The 21,869-nt window shown below is 36.7% G+C and overlaps 1 protein-coding gene and 1 long non-coding RNA gene across 6 annotated transcripts in view; one reads left to right on the top strand and one right to left on the bottom strand.

Moving 5' to 3' along the window:
- The window catches only part of Cmss1 (cms1 ribosomal small subunit homolog), a 327,203-nt gene that overhangs the window by 285,272 nt on the left and 20,062 nt on the right, over positions 1-21,869 (top strand). For all 5 annotated transcript variants that reach the window (XM_046455268.2, XM_058582905.1, XM_046455269.2 and 2 more), the window contains one exon: positions 12,103-12,188. In XM_046455268.2, the coding sequence (XP_046311224.1) occupies positions 12,103-12,188 (86 nt within the window). The remainder of the gene's footprint in view (positions 1-12,102; positions 12,189-21,869) is intronic.
- The window catches only part of LOC124099977 (uncharacterized), a 34,659-nt gene continuing 18,175 nt past the window's right edge, over positions 5,386-21,869 (bottom strand). The window contains exons 2-5 of the long non-coding RNA XR_006854141.2: positions 17,766-17,859; positions 17,532-17,614; positions 16,526-16,693; positions 5,386-8,132 (exon numbers count right to left, since the gene is read on the bottom strand). This is a non-coding gene — a long non-coding RNA (uncharacterized LOC124099977). The remainder of the gene's footprint in view (positions 8,133-16,525; positions 16,694-17,531; positions 17,615-17,765; positions 17,860-21,869) is intronic.

The raw sequence follows: 21,869 nt of genomic DNA, 5'->3' as shown, positions 1-21,869 counted from the left end.
GTGTCTTCCCTAGAGTATATTTAGTTCTTTTCAGCTCCAATGTTACTTTTCTTCCCCACCCCCTCCAGTGTTTATTAGTGTTTCCTTTTCCATTAACACAATGCTGAAATGACTCTGAATATATCCTTCTTATCCTCTTAATTTCACCCTCCAGGACATTATCTCTTAAAACCTGAGCCCTTTGCCAGCTCCATGTCACATTTCTCTAAGCAAATAAATTTTCTCCATATGCTTAGCATATACCCTTGAGCCCTGTAGCCTATTTCCCCTTTTAAAACAGAAATAGGGAAACAGCTGTTTTCTCAATTCCTATAAAGTGTGCCCTGTTTTATAGATCACCCTGGACAGCTCTATTTTGATGTCTGCAATATTACTTGGTCCTTCAGTTGTGAATTTCCTGGACTTGAGTTTTCCTCTCATTTAGGAAAGAAGGATTAATTCTACAAGATGTTTCAGTGTACTATGCAAGACATGAGGTCTTCTCTGTAGCTTATTTTGGTAGCTACTGAAGGGTTCACATGGAATAATGTCCCCTTCCCTATAGCTAACACAACAAGCTTTAAGACTCATATTATATGGTCATTTCATTCATTGTTTCAGCAGATGTTGATTGAATAGATTTACCAGAATTTCTACTACATGCAGGACATATAAGGTGAAAGGACACCCTGCCCTCAGGTAGCTGGCTCACAGCCCAGTAGGGAGGACAGATGTAATATGATGAGTATTCTAATCGATGAATACCTGAGCTGGAACAATTCCTACAGGAATAGTTGGCAAACTCTGGCTTATGGGCAGGCTGCCTGCTTTTGTGTATCAAATTTTGTTGTAGCACAGCTGTACCCACTCATTTACATTATATCGGTGGTTTCCATATAGCACAATGTGCAGTTTTGATAGAGAACACATGGCCCATGAGCTGAAAGTATTACTATCTGGTCTTTGAATTAAAAAAAAAAAAAAAATGTCATGTGCTGGCTTAGAGAAAGGAACCAAGTAAGTGTTTGAAGATACCTTGGAGGATGTTAGGGAATAGTGAAAGAAAAGTATGTGAGGTGTGAGAATGAAATCACTACATTACTCCAAAAAACAAAGGGGAAAGTGGCAAAAACTTGAGGGTCTATCAGTGTTGAGTGCCCCAGGGCAGTTAAGTAAAATGATGACTCTGATGGCCATTTCATGAGAATTTGTGTACCATGCTGTGTTAACAGTTTATTCATTATGATAGAACTCTAACAACCCAATAAGGTAGGCACGATTAATACCCCATTTTATAGATGAGAAAACTAAGATGCAAAAAGAGCCAGTAACTTTTCCAAGACCTCACATCTTGTAAGTGACAGAGGTATGGTTCCAATCTTGGCATCCTGATTCTGGAGACCTTGTCATTTTAACCCCTGCAATATATTTATGTGACAATTAGGGGATTATTGGTGTCCTTTTCAGGAGTAAATCATATATATTTTAGGGTATATTTTCCTTGATCTGTCGTCCATGGGTCTTCTCTGTTGGTACCATATCTCAATATTATTTCAAAAAAACCAACATTGAGCTTTCTTAGGGAGTAGGAAGGTAGCTTCATTTGAGAGAAAATGGTGCTTACCATGGGCCATGCACTGTTCTAAGTATTTTACACTAATTTACATGATCCTCTCAGCTACCTCATTTAATATATTAGAAAAAAAGGCAAAAAAAAAAAAAAAAACATGAGTCAACTTACCTAAAACTCAATAGCTATTGGGTGGCAGGGATGTTATGTGAATCAGTGTGTTCTGGATTTAGCATGATCTTCTACCCAAGCATCCCTGCTCACCTCCATCCATCCTTGGCTTTTGCCCAATTCTCTGAGATTTTAGCCTAAGTCTGGCTCTCCCTTCCTTACTACTCCCTACACCCCAGTGTGGTAGCCATTTATCAAAGTAGAAAAAAAGAGAGCTCAGTATGTTGTTGTTTTTTTTTTTTTTTGAATAAGATTGAAATATGGTACCAACAGAAAAGACTCATGGACAGATCAATGAAACCATACCCTAGAATATATATGATTGGTGTTTTAATTAAAGTGCCATCACAAGACAATAATGAAGAGAAGAATTATTCAACACAAAATTAGGACAATTGATTAAATATTTGAAAGGTAGAGCTTCAGTTGATACCATACAATAGATTCTTCTCTATGGATTTCAGTTAAATGTTAAAAAAATATATATTTAACTCACTAAAAAATAATTGATAAAAGTAGCTACTTTGGGATATTTTGGAGAACTTTCCTAAGAAAAATTACAATGGAAATATATGATAATTTGATCACATCATAATTGGATACGTCCATAAGATCAGAAATGATTTTTAAAATTAAAAAATAAAACAACGTTAAGAATTGGCCTAAAAGAGAGGTGGGAGGGAAAGGGAGGGAGAAGGGGAATTGTACGGAAGATGGAAGGAGACCCTCATCATTATATAGAATACATGTATGATGAAGTGAGGGAAAAGAAAAAAAAAGAAGTGTGTCACATTAGATTGGGTAGAGAAAAGTGATGGGAGGGGATGGGGGAAAAGGAAAGACAGCAGAATAAAATAGACATTATTATTGCTGTATGTATATATGTGACGGCATGACCAATGTGATTCTGCAACCTGTACACTTAGAAAAATAAGAAATTATGCCCCATCTGATTCAAATGTATGATATGTCAAGATCATTGTACTGTCATGTTTATCTAATTAAAACAAATTTTAAAAAAAGAATTGGCCTTAATATTAAAAGTTCAAAGCAGATTAATAGGTAAAATATTAAAACCCTCATTTGACAAATGAACAAAGTTTAAGAATACTCTATTCATGTATAATTCACATAACTAATAAAAAGTAAAATATTTAGTCTCAGTCATAATCAAATGAATGCAAATTAAAATGCTATATCAGTTTTACCCATTAGCAACGTTAAAAAGATAATATCCAATGATTGCTGGGGGTGGATATAAGACAGGTATTTTTATACCTGTCTTATACAGTAAAGATGACTTACAAGTTAACCCAAGACCTTATGGAAAATACAAGTTAAGACTCTGTAAGTCATTCATACCCTTTTATGATGAAATTTTCCTTCTAGAAATCTTTCCTAAATAGAAATACATAAAATGTTATGTATAAAGATATCTATTATACCATATTTATAAAGGCTAATTTTTAGAAATAATCTAAGTAATGATAGAACAAATTAATATAGTACAGGCAAACAATGGTTTGTTATAGCTAAATTACTTATGTTAATTATTTAATGACATGATATCATGATATAATATTAAAGTATAAAGTATTTGTATATGATGCAATTCTGGGTGTGTAAAGTTCTGTGCATATGTATATACATGTACATATACTCAGAAAGAACAAAAGGTTGAAATAAATGCATCAAATTATAATAGTGGATATCTATAGCAGGAACATCTTTTTATAGTAGGACCAAATTTGTTTGGTTTTGCTTTTCTATAGTCTCATTGTTAGAATAGTACTGGCAAATTGAGTCCATAAACTGTTTCATCTTTGCCTACCCCACCCCACTGAGCCACATCCCCAGCCCTATTTTGTATTTTGTTTAGAGACAGAGACTCACTGAGTTACTAAGCACCTCACCATTTCTGAGGCTGCCTTTGAACTCCTGATCCTCCTGCCTCAGCCTCCAGAGGCACTGGGATTATAGGTGTGCGCCACTGCGCACAGCTAGTTATGGTTCTTGAAGATCATTCCAAACCCAAATATGTTTGCCATGTAAGTGATAATTAGTTGATAGACTAATATCTTTAAGCCCAATTTACCAATAGGAAACTTCAAGGATTAAGCAATAAAGTGCTTTGTTCTAAGGTACATGAAAAGGCAGTCAGGAGAGGGCTTTTTCCATTGAAAAGCTGTGTAACATAGCTAACCATTCTGAAGCAGGACACATGAACATCACACTCACCTTTAACAATCTACAAGATGTACATCAAGGGCATACTGTAAGTAATCTAATAGGTAGCTGAAGTCTCTAGAGGGTAAAGGGCAGTCCTAATGGAAACAGGATGCTTTCCATTGTAACATGCATCTTCCTGGGGATTATACTTTATAATAAGAGTAGGTACCAGAGCTAGCTGCAACCTAAATAGGCTTTTTTCTTATGCAATTTCTGTTGAGGGGAAATTATGTAACTTGCACACCCACGAAATGGGTTATGTTCACCCATATTCTTTAATATGTTACCCTATCCCTCTGTATTTCAGTGTTCCACCACACTGTGGAAACTTTAACGTGTCCAGGGTATATAGCATTCTACAAGAAGATGGCCTGAATCATAAGAGAATCATAAATCACAGCAGTATGACTTCATCAGTCTACAAATGAGAATACTGTAGCACTGAGTAAGTGATTTGCCCAAGATCACAAAATTTGGAACTAAAATTTAGGTCCTCTAGGTTGTCTCCCATAACTCTTCTATACTGACACTTCTCAAAATAAACACACAGAGCACACTGTTCTGGAAATTGTTAAAAGGTGTTCTGCAAAGATCAGCATTTAGGAATCAAAGAAGCCTAAGGAAGTTCTCATCTCCATTCCCTCACTTAAGGATAGTAAGCATATTACTGCAGGAAGACAGGTACTAAAGCAGTTGGGATGTAGGGATAAGCATAAATCAAGACTAGCCCAGACAAACCAGGATATATTTTCTCCCCAGCTAAAATATAAAATGGGACAGGGGAGTTGGGGAAAGTTCCTGACCGATCCGATACAATTAGTTTTGGGTTGTTTGGAAGAGATGTGCTTCCTATTGCCTATATTTAATACCTTCTGCTTTAGTTAGATGAGAGTTAATCAAAGATAATGTTCATTATTATACTAAAATAGACTCTCTCCTCAAAGGCCCATGGATTCTAATACCACCAGAGAACTATTTAATTTGCTTTCCAAGTTAGAGGGGAAATATTGCATAGTAGTTAAGAACAGACTTGGAATTAAGACTGCCTGGGTCTAAGTCCTGGCTCTCTCTCATTAACAGTGAGAAGTCTTGGTTTCCACTCTATAAAGCAGATAGTATTAGCAGTCTACATTTTGAAAGTCTAACATGAGAGTTAAATTCAGGCCCTCTTGGTTGTTTATGTAGTTATGTTTATGTAATTATGCTCATTTATGTGGCGTATTCAAAATAGTGTCTTACACAAAGTAAGGACTATATAAAAGCTATTTATTATTAGCTTCTAGTCCAGGAATGGAGAATTTATATAATAGTGCATGCAAACATAACAAATATGTTCATTCAATAAAGTAACAAATATATTAAGGCCAAAAATGCCCCTGCCAGCATCTGTGGCTCTATCACCTAACTACAAAATTGGCCAGAAAAGGTTGATTCGAAATTACTCATAGTTTGAAAACTGGCCCCAAATATGTAAATGTTCCAAAATTTAAAACTAGAGAGGGAGAAGGGTCAAGGTTTAACACTCAAGACTGAAGTTGTGTTCATGTCACCTAAACCAACTTATCTTTGCTTTTTCTTTAAGCTAAAAATAAAATAAGATCAAAGGGGAGAAGGAATACCTTATTGTAAGACCAGACAGCAAGCAGGTAGTGTTCCTATCTGCAAAGCTGTTCCCTGATGTCAACACAATCCATGCATCCTTTCTGTAACATGGTAGGGGAGGTCCCAAGGCACCAATTTTTGACATAAGAGGTCCTTCCCACTGTCACTGTTCAGGCCTAAGTCCCAGCATTCGAATCAAGGGTCAGGTTCATGGCCCTTCCTGAGGAGACTTTCCTGTGTGCATTTTAAGTAAATGTGGTAACACTTAAAATTGAGTAGTCAGACTTATACAAAATAACCTTTAAGATTTAGTTCTGCTGACTTGAAAGTAGCAAGAGAAATTTTATAGTATTCAACCTCCTGACAAAAAGAAGGGAAAACACTTTTCTTCAGTCAAGTGCTGTTGAGGTGGTCTTGTTGATCTTAGTGCTTTACCTTTATCAGAGTGTCAGGACTCATAAAGTGACCACAGGTCATGTTTTGCCATCCTGTTCCAAATTTTTTTACTTTAAAGTTGCCTCTGGGAACTGGCAGCATATTTTGTAAGCAAAACTCAAGATGTGTTGCTAGGGACATCCTCAGCTATGAAAACAGGAGTGTTATTGGAATGTAGATTAGATTGTACCCATTACTATTAGAAATGGCAAAATTAAAGGATCACCCCACTCCTCATTACAGCTCAGAGTGATTCTAAAACTTCTGATAAAACCAACACACATAGACTTAACCAGAAGCATTTGATTTTTTAAAAAAATTTGGAGACAGGGAGAAGAGATCCTAAGGATTTTGAGAGATAGAAGAGGTTAAATCATGCCCAGTTTCTTGCTATATGTAAGAGAGTGAAAAGGCAAATGAGGAAAACTTGATAGCCAGGAAAACAAAACAAAACTGGAGAGCACAAGTTCAACTAACATACAGCGTGATAAACCACCACAAGCCTAAGAAAGACTGAGTGTTCCAGTATCCCAGCAACTAGACCTAGACCTGCATAGCCAGCAAAGACCCAGAAACTGAAGGGCCTGCCTGCCTGAGCTTCTCTGAGAAGCCCCTCACAGCAACTAGATGCCCCGTATTGGGCACAACAAACTTGGAGTTGAATATGCTTTCCTTTCTGCCATCTCCTTCCCTGAATCCTTCATTTTCACAGGCCCTGATCACCTTTTCTCTACATTTTCCTTTCTCATTGAAAGTTGCAACTGCTTGCTGCATTTTAGCCCTCAGATAATCTTGTTTCTGCATTTGGAGTCTTCACAGAGGTGAAACTTGAGCTGAATTTTGGAGGTTAGAGGTAAGATTCTGATAAAAACAGAGAGACAACAAGAATAGAGAGCGGGTGTTCTGAATAATTAGAGTGAGAAATACACTTAAAGACATTGTGATTCTTTTCAGGGGTGGCCGAATGGATTATAAAACCTTCTGTTTTAGTCATGGTATAACTAGTAATTATTTTGCAAAGTGAACAGAACAATGAAGAAACAGCTTCCTTCCTCCACTGCACAACCTGTTAGTAAAGGTCGAGTCCAATCATGAGCCTCTTCTTCCATGGCCAGGCTGCTCACTGCCTGTCCTCCCCTATGCTCTGTGTTACTAGCATGGCCTTGCGGCCTTCACAGAGTTCAGTCTCAGGGCCCTGTTCTTTCGATGTGGGAATTGTGTTCTTTCTCAGTAATGCTGGTGGGAGTCTCTTAATGAGCTGGGAACAGGGTTCTTGAAGAGTAGTTCCCAGTGCTGGTTCTCCTAGCCAAATAAAACATTCTGGCTCCTAGAGATGAGTAATTTTAGCAAAACACTTTAGACTGTTTAAGTACAGCTGTGTATCCAGCATTACTTTTTCAGATTGTATAGCATTGCTTTCCCAGAAAACAAATGATCACTTCTAAAAATAGAGAACGACCCCCTCAAAGTGAAATTGAACTAAATTAAACTAGATGTAATTTTTTTAAACAATCAGAACAAAATGATAAAAGGAACAATTCAGCAGGAAGCCTTCACCATTTGAACTTGCATGTGCCAGATAAAATAATGAAATATGTAGAATCACTAGAAAATATGGACAAATTCAAAATGAGAAGATGTTAATACATACCTTTTAACTGATAAAGCACAAAAAAATCATAAACAGAACAGATTTCAAAAAACATAACAAGTTTGTCTATGATCATACTTTGGAATCTCAGGGTTTTCAAAAACCCTGAGACATTTTTAAAAATTCACTATATCCTATGGCACAGGGGCCAAATCCAACCAGGATGAGTTTCTGTAGATTAAATGTATCAGTACAAAGCCATTACCATCTACATCCATTGCCCAAGGCTGCCTCACAGCACAACAGCAGAGTAGAACCATAACAACAGTGGCCTTAATGCTCTGCAAACCCAACATCTACATATTATATGGTGCTTTACCCAAAAAGTTTGCCAAATTCCTGTGCTGGACAATGAAGCAAGTCTTGACAAATGATAAAGAATCCATATGTAGGGCGAATCCATATGTAGGGCCTGGGTTTGTAACTCAGTGGTAGAGCACCTGCCTGGCACATGTAAGGCACTGGGTTCGATCCTCAGCACCGCATTGTGTCCATCTACAATTTAAAAAAAAAATTTAAAGAATATATATAGGCCACTTTTCTTTTTTCATTGTTTTCTAACCACAATGCAACAAAAGGATGACTTTTTTAAATATGTTTAGCAATCCAAAAATACACTTCTTGGGAGATAAACAGGCAATTATACAAATGTAAAGATAATCCACTTTTCCCAGGAAATTTATTTTTTATTGATTTTTTAAAAAATAAATGACAGGGCTGGGGATGTGGTTCAAGTGGTAGCGTGCTCGCCTGGCATGCATGCAGCCCGGGTTCGATCCTTAGTACCACATCCAAACAAAGATGTTGTGTCCGCCAAAAACTAAAAAATAAATATTAAAATTCTCTCTCGCGCGCTTTAAAAAAATGACAACAGAATGCATTACAATTCTTATTACACATATACAGCACAATTAACAAAATAAATAAACAAATCCCTAAAAAAAATATATATATATACTTCTTAATAACTAGTGGACCAAAGAAAAGTTGTAAGGGAAAACATTATGAACTAAATATTTGTATTCCCCTAATAATCAGTATGATGGTATTTGGAGATAAGGCTTTGGGGAAGTAATGAGGTTAAATGAGGTCATAAGGATGTGGCCCCCAGGATAAAATATGTACATTTATGACGACACACCAGAGAGCTGGTTCACTCTGCCTACCATGTGAGGACACAGTGAGAAGGCAGCTTTCAGCGAGCCAGGAAGAAAGTCCTCACCAGAACCTGACCATGTTGGTACCCCCATCTCAACTTCCAGCCTCCAGAACCATAAGAAAATAAGTATGTCTCATTTAAACCAGTCTGTAGTATTTTACTGGGCAGCTCAAGCTGAAAACTTCAGAAACTTTAACACATTTACAATTCAATGATAATAAAAATGCTATTTAGCTTAAATTATTTCAAGAAGGAGTGTATAGCTTTGATGCTTATATCAGAAACACTAATGGACTAAATAAATGCCCAACCACAAAATATTACAAAATCAATAAAGAAAACATTCAGAAAATAAGTTCCACTCTTATAAATGAAATCATAGCTATGTATAAAATATCAATAAATGAAGAACCTGGTTTTGAAAAAGAAAGCTCTCTAGCAAGAAGAAAGAAGATGCAGGGCTGAGGCTGTGGCTCAGCATTACTGTACTTGAGGGGCATGTGTGAGGCACTGGGTTCGATTCTCAGCACTGCATATAAATAAACGAAATAAAGATCTATCAACAACTAAAAATATATTTTTTAAAAAATTTTAAAAAGAAAAAAGATTCAAATAAAATGAAGGGAAAAGGAGAAATAGGCACATATGATGAACTCTTCCCGGTAAATTTGAAAATTTATATAAAATAGCCAATTAACAAGAAAAAAATAATGCCGACCAAAGCTGAATTAAGAATAGATAGAAAAATCTGAATAATCATATAACCATTAGACGTTGAAGCATTAATTTAAAATATACACACAAAGAATACTAATACACTTTGCTGGTTATTCTGACAGATTTCACCAAATAACAAGTAACATACAATTTCAACTGTATATAACTATTTCAGAGAATTTTAAAAAGAAGAAATTTCCCAGATCTTTTATGAAAGATATTCTATAACCTCAAAACCTAAAGCAGACAAGGGAAATACTAGAAAAGAAAATTATGTCATTCTGACTTTTAAACATTGATGGAAAAAAAATCTATTAAACTAACACAACCAGTTGGGGTTTATCCTGGAAATAACAAGGATGGTTTACCATTGTCAATCTATTCTTGCATCATCATGTTAACAGATTATAAGGGGAAAAAATATGATTATCTCAATGAATGCAAACAAAAAGCATGGCATTATATTCTACTCTTATTCATTATTTAAAAATAAAAGCAACCAAGAGACCTCTTGGCAGAAGAATACAGGAACCTAATGAACTGTAAGCAGCATGTTTTGAGGTAAGGGTAGTAGTGTTGGATTAATATCACGAACTCTCAGATTAGAATATCTGGGGTTCAAATACCAGCTCTGCCAATAGATGTGTGATGTTGAGCAAGTGTTATAAATTAGCTTCTATCATATTTTCTGAGGAATAATTTACATATGTTAAGATTTACAGTTCACTTCTTTGATTATGATCAATGCATACAGTAGTGTTGCCACCACCACAATCAAGATATAGAACATTTCCATTGCAACCAAGAAGTCCCCTCCTCCAATCTCCTGTAACTACAGACCTGTTTCTGTCACTATAGTTATGCCTCTCCCAGAATGTTAAATACATGGAATCATACATTATATAGCTCATTGAGTCTGACTTCTTTTACTTAGCACCATGCTTTGAAAATTTATCCATGTTGTTGTGTGTTTCCATAGCTTGTTTTATTCTGTTCTCAAATATGAGATCAGCGAGGTTGTTAGCCAGGGAAAATCTAAGTTTTTATGAGGCCCAAACCTTACGCAATTTGGGGAACCCTCTCTAAGAAAAAGAACGCAGAATTACAGATACAGAATTAGGTATAAAAGATGTTATTTTAAATATGAAAGAACAACAGTACTGCTAAAAACAGGAATTTTGAAAATTTTTTTAGTCAACCCACTTAAATGTTAATGTCTCCAAAAATAGTCTCAGAAATATCCAAAATAACTTTTGACAAGAATCTGAACACTCTGGGACCCATTCAATTGGGCACAAAATGCAACTATTTATAAGCTCTGACCAACTAAACTTACTAATTTTGACCTAAATATGAATTCTGACCAAGTTGATCACAAATTTACACATTGGACTCACTTTGAGATATATAAAGATACCTAAAGAGAATGAATCAAGCCTTTTAAAGACCAAAATTTGCCGGGCACCTGTAATCCCAGTGGCTCCAGTGGCTGAGGAAGGAGAATCATGAGTTAGAAGCCAGCCTCGGCAATTCAGTGAGGCCCTAAGCAACTTAGGGAGAACCTGTCTCTAAATAAAATATTTAAAAGGGCAGAGTATGTGGCGTAGTGGTTAAGCACTTCTGGGTTCCATCCCTGGGACCAAAAAAAAAAAAAAAAAGACCAAAAATTTGTCTAAAGGGAGAAACCACTAGAACCTTAAAGGCAGTAATGGCATCATAAGAAGTAAGAACCTTCTGGTTGCCATGTTTTTTCAGGAGAGCTCTATAGGAAAACTTTTATTTTTCCTAATCCTTAGTATAAGAATGTCTTTTTCCATTATGGAAAGATAAGTAAATTCAAAATAGGAATTTATCATGAGCTATAATCCTTTGTCATAGTCTCTTAACATTTTCCTGGCAACCAACACCTAGGTATCAAGGACTGTCTGATGCTCAGTGGAGCAGTCGCTTGCAATGTCTGACTTTAGACTCAACTGTGCTCCCAAGTGTGTGACCTGGAACAAAACACTTCTATTATGGTTTATATATGAAGTGTCCCCCAAAAGCTTATGTGTAAAACAATGCAAAATGTTTTCCTCCTCTACATGTTCTTGTCAGGTCTTTTGGTCACAGCAATGGTAAAACTAACAAAAATAACCTCTTTAAACAACAGTTTTCTTATCTGAAAGGCTGGGGATCATGTCTATAAAATCAATAGTTACAAGAATTAGATAATTAGATATCGAAGATTCTATTTATGAAGCCCATTGTTAAACATATAACAATGCTTAATTATTAAGCATTGTTATATGTTATATCATCATAAGATGGCTTTTTTTCATTGTAATCTCTTAGTAAACATGTTTCAAAGGCTGCAAAAAGTTCCCTTGTATGAGTATTCCATAAATAAACATTCTTTAATGTTCGGCATCTAGGTAGGTAATCTTCGTTTTTTTAGTTTATAAATAAGACTGACATCTTAGTGCTTAAATCACTGCCTTCATTTTAGGTCATTTCCTTACAAAGTCAAGAGAGAACCTCCTAGAAAGGAGGTACCAGGGTATGAAAGAGAGAGACGCTTTTCTAATTTTCAAACTTTGTATTTCCTAGATGCATCAGATGATGAAGAAGGAGATACAGAAATGACACAGCAAGAGACAGCTCCAGTTCCTGCCCCCTCAAAGAAAGCCAAACAGGTGATGGTCACTGGGACAGCTGCTACTGTTGGATTCTAAGATCACCTCTTCCACCCTTCTACAGCACTTCCTGTGCCCTACTATCAGTTGTGGTGGGATTTGAGGGAAGCTTCACCTTCTCTGCCTTCAAAAAGGCTATGCTTCCATAATTATGAACTGCAAGGTGTGCATCCCCTTGATTTGTGTTCGTTTAACTATATGAATGTATTTCACAATAACAGTATCTTAGATTTTATATCACTTTTAAACTGAATATTCAGTCTTATTCTTTTAAGGGTCGTTCCTAGGAGGAGACAAATAGCATTAAGATATGAAACATCACCCCACACGCAATGCATGATTATGGTAGCAGCCATACTGCCTGCAAGTTCCTGGGGTTTTATTTCTACTCAGCATCAGGGTCTGTCGTATGTATTCTTATCAGGAAATTTGCTGCCTCATGTTATTCCAAGTGGACATTTGGATAAGCTTTACTTGCTAGATCTAATTTTTATTGCCTTTTATTTTATTTTTTTATTGGTTGTTCAAAACATTACAAAGCTCTTGACATATCATATTTCATACATTAGATTCAAGTGGGTTATGAACTCCCATTTTTACCCCAAATACAGATTGCAGAATCACATCGGTTACACATCCACATTTTTACATAATGCCATATTAGTAACTGTTGTATTCTGCTACCTTTCCTATCTTCTACTATCCCCCCTCCCCTCCCCTCCCATCTTCTCTCTCTACCCCATCTACTGTAATTCATTTCTCTCCTTGTTTTTTTTTCCCATTCCCCTCACAGCCTCTTATATGTAATTTTGTATAACAATGAGGGTCTCCTTCCATTTCCATGCAATTTCCCTTTTCTCTCCCTTTCCCTCCCACCTCATGTCTCTATTAAATGTTAATCTTTTCCTCCTGCTCTTCCTCCCTGCTCTGTTCTTAGTTGCTCTCATTATATCAAAGAAGACATTTGGCAATTGTTTTTTAGGGATTGGCTAGCTTCACTTAGCATAATCTGCTCTAGTGCCATCCATTTCCCTGCAAATTCCATGATTTTGTCATTTTTTAGTGCTGTGTAATACTCCATGGTGTATAAATGCCACATTTTTTTTATCCATTCATCTATTGAAGGGCATCTGGGTTGGTTCCACAGTCTAGCTATTGTGAATTGTGCTGCTGTGAACATCGATGTGGTACATGTGGTACAGCATGGTACTGGTACCAAAACAGGCGGGTGAACCAATGGTACAGAATAGAGGACACAGAGACTAATCCACAAAGTTACAACTATCTTATATTTGATAAAGGGGCTAAAAGCATGCAATGGAGGAAGGATAGCATCTTCAACAAATGGTGTTGGGAAAACTGGAAATCCATATGCAACAAAATGAAACTGAATCCCCTTCTCTCGCCATGCACAAAAGTTAACTCAAATGGATCAAGGAGCTTGATATCAAATCAGAGACTCTGCGTCTGATAGAAGAAAAAGTTGGCTCCGATCTACATATTGTGGGGTCGGGCTCCAAATTCCTTAATAGGACACCCATAGCACAAGAGTTAATAACAAGAATCAACAAATGGGACTTACTTAATTAAACTAAAAAGTTTTTTCTCAGCAAGAGAAACAATAAGAGAGGTAAATAGGGAGCCTATATCATGGGAACAAATTTTTACTCCTCACACTTCAGATAGAGCCCTAATATCCAGAGTATACAAAGAACTCAAAAAATTAGACAATAAGATAACAAATAACCCAATCAACAAATGGGCCAAGGACCTGAACAGACACTTCTCAGAGGAGGACATACCATCAATCAACAAGTACATGAAAAAATGCTCACCATCTCTAGCAGTCAGAGAAATACAAATCAAAACCACCCTAAGATACCATCTCACTCCAGTAAGATTGGCAGCCATTCTGAAGTCAAACAACAACAAGTGCTGGCGAGGATGTGGGGAAAAGGGTACTCTTGTACATTGCTGGTGGGACTGCAAATTGGTGCGGCCAATTTGGAAAGCAGTATGGAGATTCCTGGGAAAGCTGGGAATGGAACCACCATTTGACGCAGCTATTGCCCTTCTCGGACTATTCCCTGAAGACCTTAAAAGAGCGTACTACAGGGATACTGCCACATCGATGTTTATTGCCTTTTAAATCTCTTGACTCATCTTTGAAATGCCACTCACATCCATGTAACTTTTTCTAATTTTGTATCCCTCAAACTTAACAGATAAATTCACATGTGAATTTTAAAGAACTGTCTGCTGTCTATCCAAAGTTACTATTTTCTTAATAGTAATGATTCTTTGTCTTATTCTTACTGTTGATGCCCTAAATTTGTTCCACAAAAGGGTAACTCCACTCAGAGTTTGTGACTGGGCTGAGGATAACTGTGCAACACAATTTTGCACAGTGGTTTTGTTTGTTTGTTTGTTTGTTTTAATTGACAGGGATGTAATCCCATTTTTTTTAAATATTTTTTTATTTGCAGATGGACACAATTCCTTTATTTTATTCATTTATTTTTATGTGGTGCTGAGGTTCAAACCCAGTGCCTCACACGTGCTAGGCAAGTACTCTGCCACTGAGCCACAACCTAGCCACTTATGTGATCATGGGCAAGTTAAATTCTCTACCTCAGTCTCCATCTTGGTAAAATGATAATAATGATTACATCTTCCTGCATGGGGATTAAATGAATTAGTACATGTTAAATACTTCAAACTGTGGTTGTCAAAGAATAATCACTAAAGTATTCACTATTATAATGAAATACGCTTCATCTTTTTTATTTTGTTATTTTTTCTTTGTGGGAAAGGGAGTATAAAAAGGTGTATATATTTAATATGTAATCATCTGGGTTTTCTCTCCAACCATTGAATGTTTTATTCAGAGGCCCTAAACCAGCTTTAGTTTTAGTCATTCTTTCAAAGACCTATAAGTTAAATCCTTACCTTTTCAAGGCACTTCCTCAAAATGGAGTTAATTTTTTCTTAATTAATCCCACCAAGCACACCACAACCATGTTTTCTTTGATCTTTGATCTAGTTGGTATCCATCTGCAGAACTTTTTTCCAAATATTCTTTGTACCCTATTGGCTTTCTTTTTCCTTATTTTCCCCCTTGATTTTTCATCTCGCTTCCTCCTTACTTCTTTTGGTCCATTGGTAAAAGAATAGCTTTGAACTAATAAACTCATACAAGCCTGAATCATTATTGGCTTTTTACTGGTGATACCATCTGCATTGCTAAATTCCTACCTGTTTTATAGCTTCTTTATCTATCAAGTTAGGTAAGTGGAAGGTGGCTATAGGAATGAGAAGAAAAATGAGAAAAAAGAAAGTTAAATATATTTCTCAGTTCTAGGAGCATTTGCCCATCTTTGGCTACCCAGATTTTGACAGTGTTAAAGACCTTTTATTGAGCAATTACAATAGTCACTCTACAAGGCACACTGTGACTCACTCAAATCATCTTCACAGTGACACTGTGTGGTCAGTGGTGCTCCATTGTACAAAGAACAAGCTCTGGGATTGTGTCCCCTCTCAGCTAGCTGGGAGCAGATTCTGAGGATTCTGCTGCTTCCACTGCTCTTTTTCCCTATCCTTTCTCTGTTAGCTTGGAAAATTGGATTTGCCGTGTGCTTTGTTGGTCCCATACCTTTGTAAATTTTCTGCTGAGCAAAAAAAGGAAATACAAAAGCTTAAAGTTTTACTGCCTCTTTTAATCACCTTCTTCTTCCTTCTATTTCTTTCTCTACCAAATTCCTTTCAAGACTCCAAGTCAGCCATACAAAATCCTCTAACCCCTTTTTGCAACCCTCCTCATTTCCCTAGCCAGAGAATTCTCCTTTCTCTGAATTTACATGGGAATCTGTGTTCCTCTGCTTCATATGAGTGATGTCCATCTGGATCCCCCCCACCAGCCTGGTACACCCCAAGGACAGACTTTATCTGTGCATCCACAGAATTTTGTCCCAAATTGGCACTCATTATTTGTGAAATGATTATAATGAAGGATGACTATACCAGTACCCGAGTTTTCTCACCACTCATACCATCTCCACTCTATGTGCCCCAGCTGGTAAACCGTCAGCTTCCTGACATTGCTGTTTACAGAGGTCTCTTGGAGCCTTGTAACTCAGCATCCATTCTTTAGCCCCATTCTTGACCTTCTCGACATAGGTCCCTCCTTGAAAGGCTCCCCCACCTTGACCTTTAGGGCAGGGTTCCTAACTCCAACTTGGAGTTCTTGACTCCATCCCTGACTACCCACATATTCCTTCTGGCTCCTCTGTGAGCTCCCCTGTGTTCTCATCCCACCACAAGACCAAGTTTCTTACCAGGCACACCATCCTTTCTGGAGCCTTTCTCTAGTTGTTCATGCACATAGAGCTTGAGTCTCCAGCTGGTTCAGAAGTGCACTGGGGCCAGGATTTCTTTTGTGTCCAGTATAGTATCTAACACAGTGTCGGGAATTTATTTGGCTGACATGACCAGCTATATGTTTCCTATAATAGAAAAAAAACAGAAATTATTTTATACAATATTTAAATTTTTAACTTTCTTCAGATTTGTTAGTTGCTATTCTTTTTTATAAGTTTTTCTTCTCGCATGTACAAGAATCACCTGACATTGAACTGTCAACTATAATATACATTCAGGCTTTAATAGCACAAGGCGGAGCATCTTTTTAGATAAATGGTGCTCCCTTCTTTGCCTAACTGGGCCTCACATGTGTAACTGTCCAGTATTTCAAGCAGCAGATTTGTAGCTATATAAAAGTTTTAAAATCCATACAACTACATCATCTCTAGCAAGCATTTCACATCTCAATAAGTATCCTTGGCCTGCTTAATAACGTGAATATAAAGATTTGCCAGCAGTTCTTTTTTTTCCCCAGGTATTGCTTCCAAAATAAATGATGAATTCCCTACTCCCAGAGATTGCATCACCCTCTTCCTTCTCAACATCAGTCATTTCAGAGCCAGCCCTAGTGACTTTGTAATTATGTTTCCCAGAATATAAACCTTTGCAAGGGATTTTCTGACTTTTCACTGATGCCTGCCTGATGTCAGAAGCCTTTCAGTGGTTCCATGACCCATCCCGTCCCCCTCAAAAACCACAGTGGACATTTTTTTCTTCAACTAGCTTTTTGTTGATCGAAAAAGATCATAGAGAAATCTTTACCAAGAAAGCTTATCCCTTCTGCTCCTTATCTTTCTCTGCTGTATATTTTCAATTCGCTTCAGCATTGCTTGTTTCATATTTGTTTCATTCTTTATTTCCAAAATCATTCTTGATTCATAACAGAACATGGGACTATGACCTATCCACTCTCTGATTCACCTTTTTCCTTTCCATGACAGCATCTCAGTTCTCTTCTTTGCTTTGATCTATTCTTGCATAACAAATGGTCCAAAAGTCAGCAGCTTAAAACAGAAAAAATGTATTATCTCAAAGTTTCTGTTATGTCACAGTCATGGTTTAGTTTATTGCTTCTGGCTTTACATCTTTTATGAAGTGCTAGTCAAGTTGTGGGCCGAATGCAAGGATCAACGGGGAGTCCACCCTGAAGCTTACTCATGTGGTTGTTGGCTTGCCTCAGTCCCTCTGGGAGCCTCTCCACATGGTTGTCTCACAACATTGCAGCTGGCTTCCCACAGGTCAACTGATCCTAGAGGGAATAAGCAAGAGTAGTCAAGCCAGAAACCACAGTCTTTTTATAACCTAATCTCAAAGTTGACATCTCATCACTTCTGACATATTCTGTTAGGAGCAAATCAGTGAATTTAGTCCACTGGATTCAAGAGGAGGGAATGCAAAGGGGCATGAACACAGGGAAAGATAGATAGTTGGGAATTGTCATGGATTCTAGCTTCCATAGTCTTCCCTCGGACCTCTAATGATTTATATTCCTCCAATATACAGAATATATTCACCCCCTCTAAGGCTTCTAAAAGTCTTATCCCATTACTATATTTTATAATCTCATCCTTAAAGTCAGGTCCAGGTGCAGGTTCCCTAAGCTTAGATTTTTTAGTATGTTTCTTCTCAATCTATGAAACTAAAGAGAAAAATTCTTTCCCCATTTGCACAACACACAGAGGTGGGGCAGACATAGGATACCCTTGACTGATAGATAACTCTCTTTCAAAAGGGAGAATTAGGAGTCACAAGGAGTCATTGGTCCAGCAGGGCAAATGTTAGGAGTTTCTTCATTAAGTCTTAAGGCCAAGGGTAATTTTCGTGTCTCTTGGTTCCGTCCTTTGAGTACTTTGTTCTGCCCTCAGTCTCATTATTTAAAAGTGAAAAATAGCATATATTTGCAACTGAGCACCTCCTTCAGCCTGCCTTTTGACATAATTCTGAGGATCCAAATGGCTCTCTTTATTTTATTTTCTGACCCTCTCAGGCCAAACTAGTGGTATTCCTGCATACATAATCTGTTTGAGTCACCTTTCAGTCTTCTTGGATCTTACTCCATTAAGCAGAAGTCAAATCCACAAATCCTTGCTAGATAAACCCTTCTCTGCCTTCAGCCCCTGCTGAGACAACTGAGAAATAAAACCCCTTAAGCTTCCTAAAGGCATATTATTTGAGAAAATCTGAGGCATACACATAATATTTTTAAAAGTTCTTATGTGGCTAAATAGTATAGTAACCCCCCAACTTAGCCGCAGTTTTGATTTTTATAATATAAAAATATTAAATGATGGGCTGGGGTTGTGGCTCAGCAGACTCCTAGCAAGGCCCTGGGTTTGATCCTCAGCACCACATAAAAATAAATAAATAAAATAAAGATGATATTGTGTCCAACTAAAAAATAAATGTTTTAAAAAATTAAATCAAAAATACCAGAAATGAACCATTCATAAGTTTTAAATTGTGTACCATTCTGACTAACATGATAAAATGTTAGTATCTCATGCTGTATCATTGTCCACTCCAGATGTGAATTGTCCCTTTGTTTGGCAAACCCACTGTGGGCAGGTGCATACTACCTTCCCCTTAGTCACTTAGTAGCTGCTTTGGTTATCAGATAGACTGTCAGGTGGTATCATACTGCTTGTATTCAAGTAAGCCTTAGGAAATAGCCTAACACTACATCACAAGACCTCCATCACTCACCTCACTTCGTTCAATCATAGTCATTGTATCAACGTAAATACCATATAGTAAGAGAAGAACCAGGTGCAGTGGAACATACCTGTAATACCAGCAGCTTGGGAGGCTGAGGCAGGAGGATCACAAGTACAAAGCCAGCCTCAGCAACTTAACCAGGCACTTAGCCATCAGCAAAACCGTGTCTCTAAATCAAATATTAAAAAGAGCTGTAGATGTGGCTCAGTGGTTAAACACCCCAGGTTCAATCCACACCACCAAAAAAAAAAGAGAGATAGAGAAAAAGATACTTTCACATACATTTTATTACAATATATTGCTTCATTCTATTTTATTAGTTGTTATAAGTAATCCCTTACTATGCCTAATTTGTAAATTAAACTTTTTCATAGGTATACAGAAAAAAGAAAGAAAGTGTTTTTAGGGGTTTGTACTGTCTGTACAAAACTGTAGTTTTAAGCATCTACCAGGGGTCTTGAAACATCCTCCATGGGTGAAAGAGAACTACTGCACTTGAGACACCACCTTTGCTCTTTCTGAGGTCTTAACAAATGTTTTTGCAGTTACACCCTTGATCTCATCTCTAACAGTCCTCTCAATTTAACTCCCTCCTTTTGCATTTTACTATAAGTTTCAAGAAATAATCAAGTGACTCCTTCAACACTATGTGGAAACCTCCTTAGCTATCTTACCCATCTTCTTTTTTTACCCATCCACCTCCTATTCCCTCTCCATCTGCTGCCTGACTTAGCCAACACAATATCCAACACATATTAGTTAAAGCAGTTGTCACTGTTACATTATTATTACATCATGGAAATATTGTTTAATGCTGATTTTAAAAAAGAAGCTATAATCATCTCTCTTATGCAATTATTTATTTTCATGGCACTCATTTCTCATTTCTTTATTTGCCTGACTTGGTGTTTTCCTATTGTTAATTGACTCCTTATGTTCCACCATCTCTTCCACATGCCTATGAATAATATTTTCCATAACCCAAATAGATCAGTCATTTTTTCCACTCTAAATTGGCTATTATCTAGGCCCATCAAGCAATTGAGACCACTTAATTATTTTCTAGGATGCCATTTCAATACTGTCTGGGGTTGGACACCCTTTTTGGTAAATCCCATCTTTTTTTGTATTGGTTTAGCCTTTTTTTTTTTCTGGAATAAAGCCTTTGATATCTGTGAGTGGGAAGTAAAATTTTTGAGACCTTATTTTTCTGAAAAATGTCTCTATCTTACTCTTATGCTTGATTAATAGTTTGGCTGGGTATAAAAGCTTTTAATTTACAAATAATCTTTACCACAGTTTTGAAGGCATCATTCCATTGAGCTCTAGCATCTATTCATACAGTTGAAAGGTGTTAACATCATTATTTTTCCTGATCCTTTGTATTTTGTATATTATTTTTGTTTTGGGAAATTTTTTGAGTCTATTTTTATCTATGATTTTCTTAAATTTTACGTTGATGCTCTTCATGTAAAATACTTTCTTATTCATTTACTGCATATTTAATGGGATTTGAATAGATTTCAAAATGGGATTTCAATAGAATTTCTAGATAGTTTCTTTCAGTTATGGAAAGTTTTTCTTATATTATTTCTTGATCACTTCTTCCTTATTTCATATAATTTATTTTTCAGTAATACCTTTTATTGGAATGTTGAATCTTTTGAGTGAATTCTCTAATTTTCTCATCATATTTTCTTTCCATTTTTATCTTTTTCTAGGAGATTACCTTTTATCTAAAAGCCTTCCTCTTACATTTTATTCCAACTTTCTAAATAAGTTTTAGTGTTTACATGTTCTCTGATTTTTTATGGCATCTTGTTCTTATTTCATGATTGCAAAATATTCTGTCTCTGGGAATAGCAATTGTAATTGTTTTGAAGTGTCCCATTGTACCATTCATCTTTCCTCCAGGTTGTTTTGTCCTTTGGTTGTTTGCTCTCATATTGGAAACTTTCCATAGATGACTAATGAACTTTAGTGGTCTATTCATATTGCACAGAGAGTCATTAAATACTTGGTGAGAAGTTTTTGTACATGACTAGGGTTTGTTGATTATTGTACTCCATGATAGTGTGATAGAATGAAAAGCTGCATTTTTACTGTAGGAGCCCAAATGTGACTTTCTTGTATCATTTTTCTGAGGCTATTCCATTTTTCCAGAAAAGAATTAAGTAGTGTTCTGCCTGAAGTACATAAACATGGAACAGATTCAGGAAATGGAGGTAAACCTCAACTTCTGTCCTCTTTTCCCTCGTGCCAAACTTCTTGGACCCCTTCATCTCTCCGGAGAATAAAACTCTAGTGTACTTCCAGGAAGGACTAGGTGAAAGGCAGCAGTAATGGGATGGTTGCTTGGCTGCCAGAGTAGGAGGTACAGCCTAGTAGGAGATTGGGGGATGGAGGTTGCAAAATATTCTCAATATCCACTTTCAACAAGTCCCTTTCTTTTCTAATCTTCACTCTCAATAGTTCCTGGCATCCAAAGTACTGGATTTTTTCACAGTTAGCTTCTACCTCTTGAGAAGCCCCAGTGCAAACTTT

This window comes from Marmota monax, unplaced genomic scaffold, assembly GCF_021218885.2.
Source record: "Marmota monax isolate L192 unplaced genomic scaffold, Marmota_monax_Labrador192_F-V1.1 WCK01_AAM20220418_F8-fsc00053, whole genome shotgun sequence".
NCBI classification, from domain to species: domain Eukaryota; kingdom Metazoa; phylum Chordata; class Mammalia; order Rodentia; family Sciuridae; genus Marmota; species Marmota monax.
Note: the sequence above shows the minus strand (reverse complement) of the source record. Positions and strands in the feature narration are given on the sequence as shown.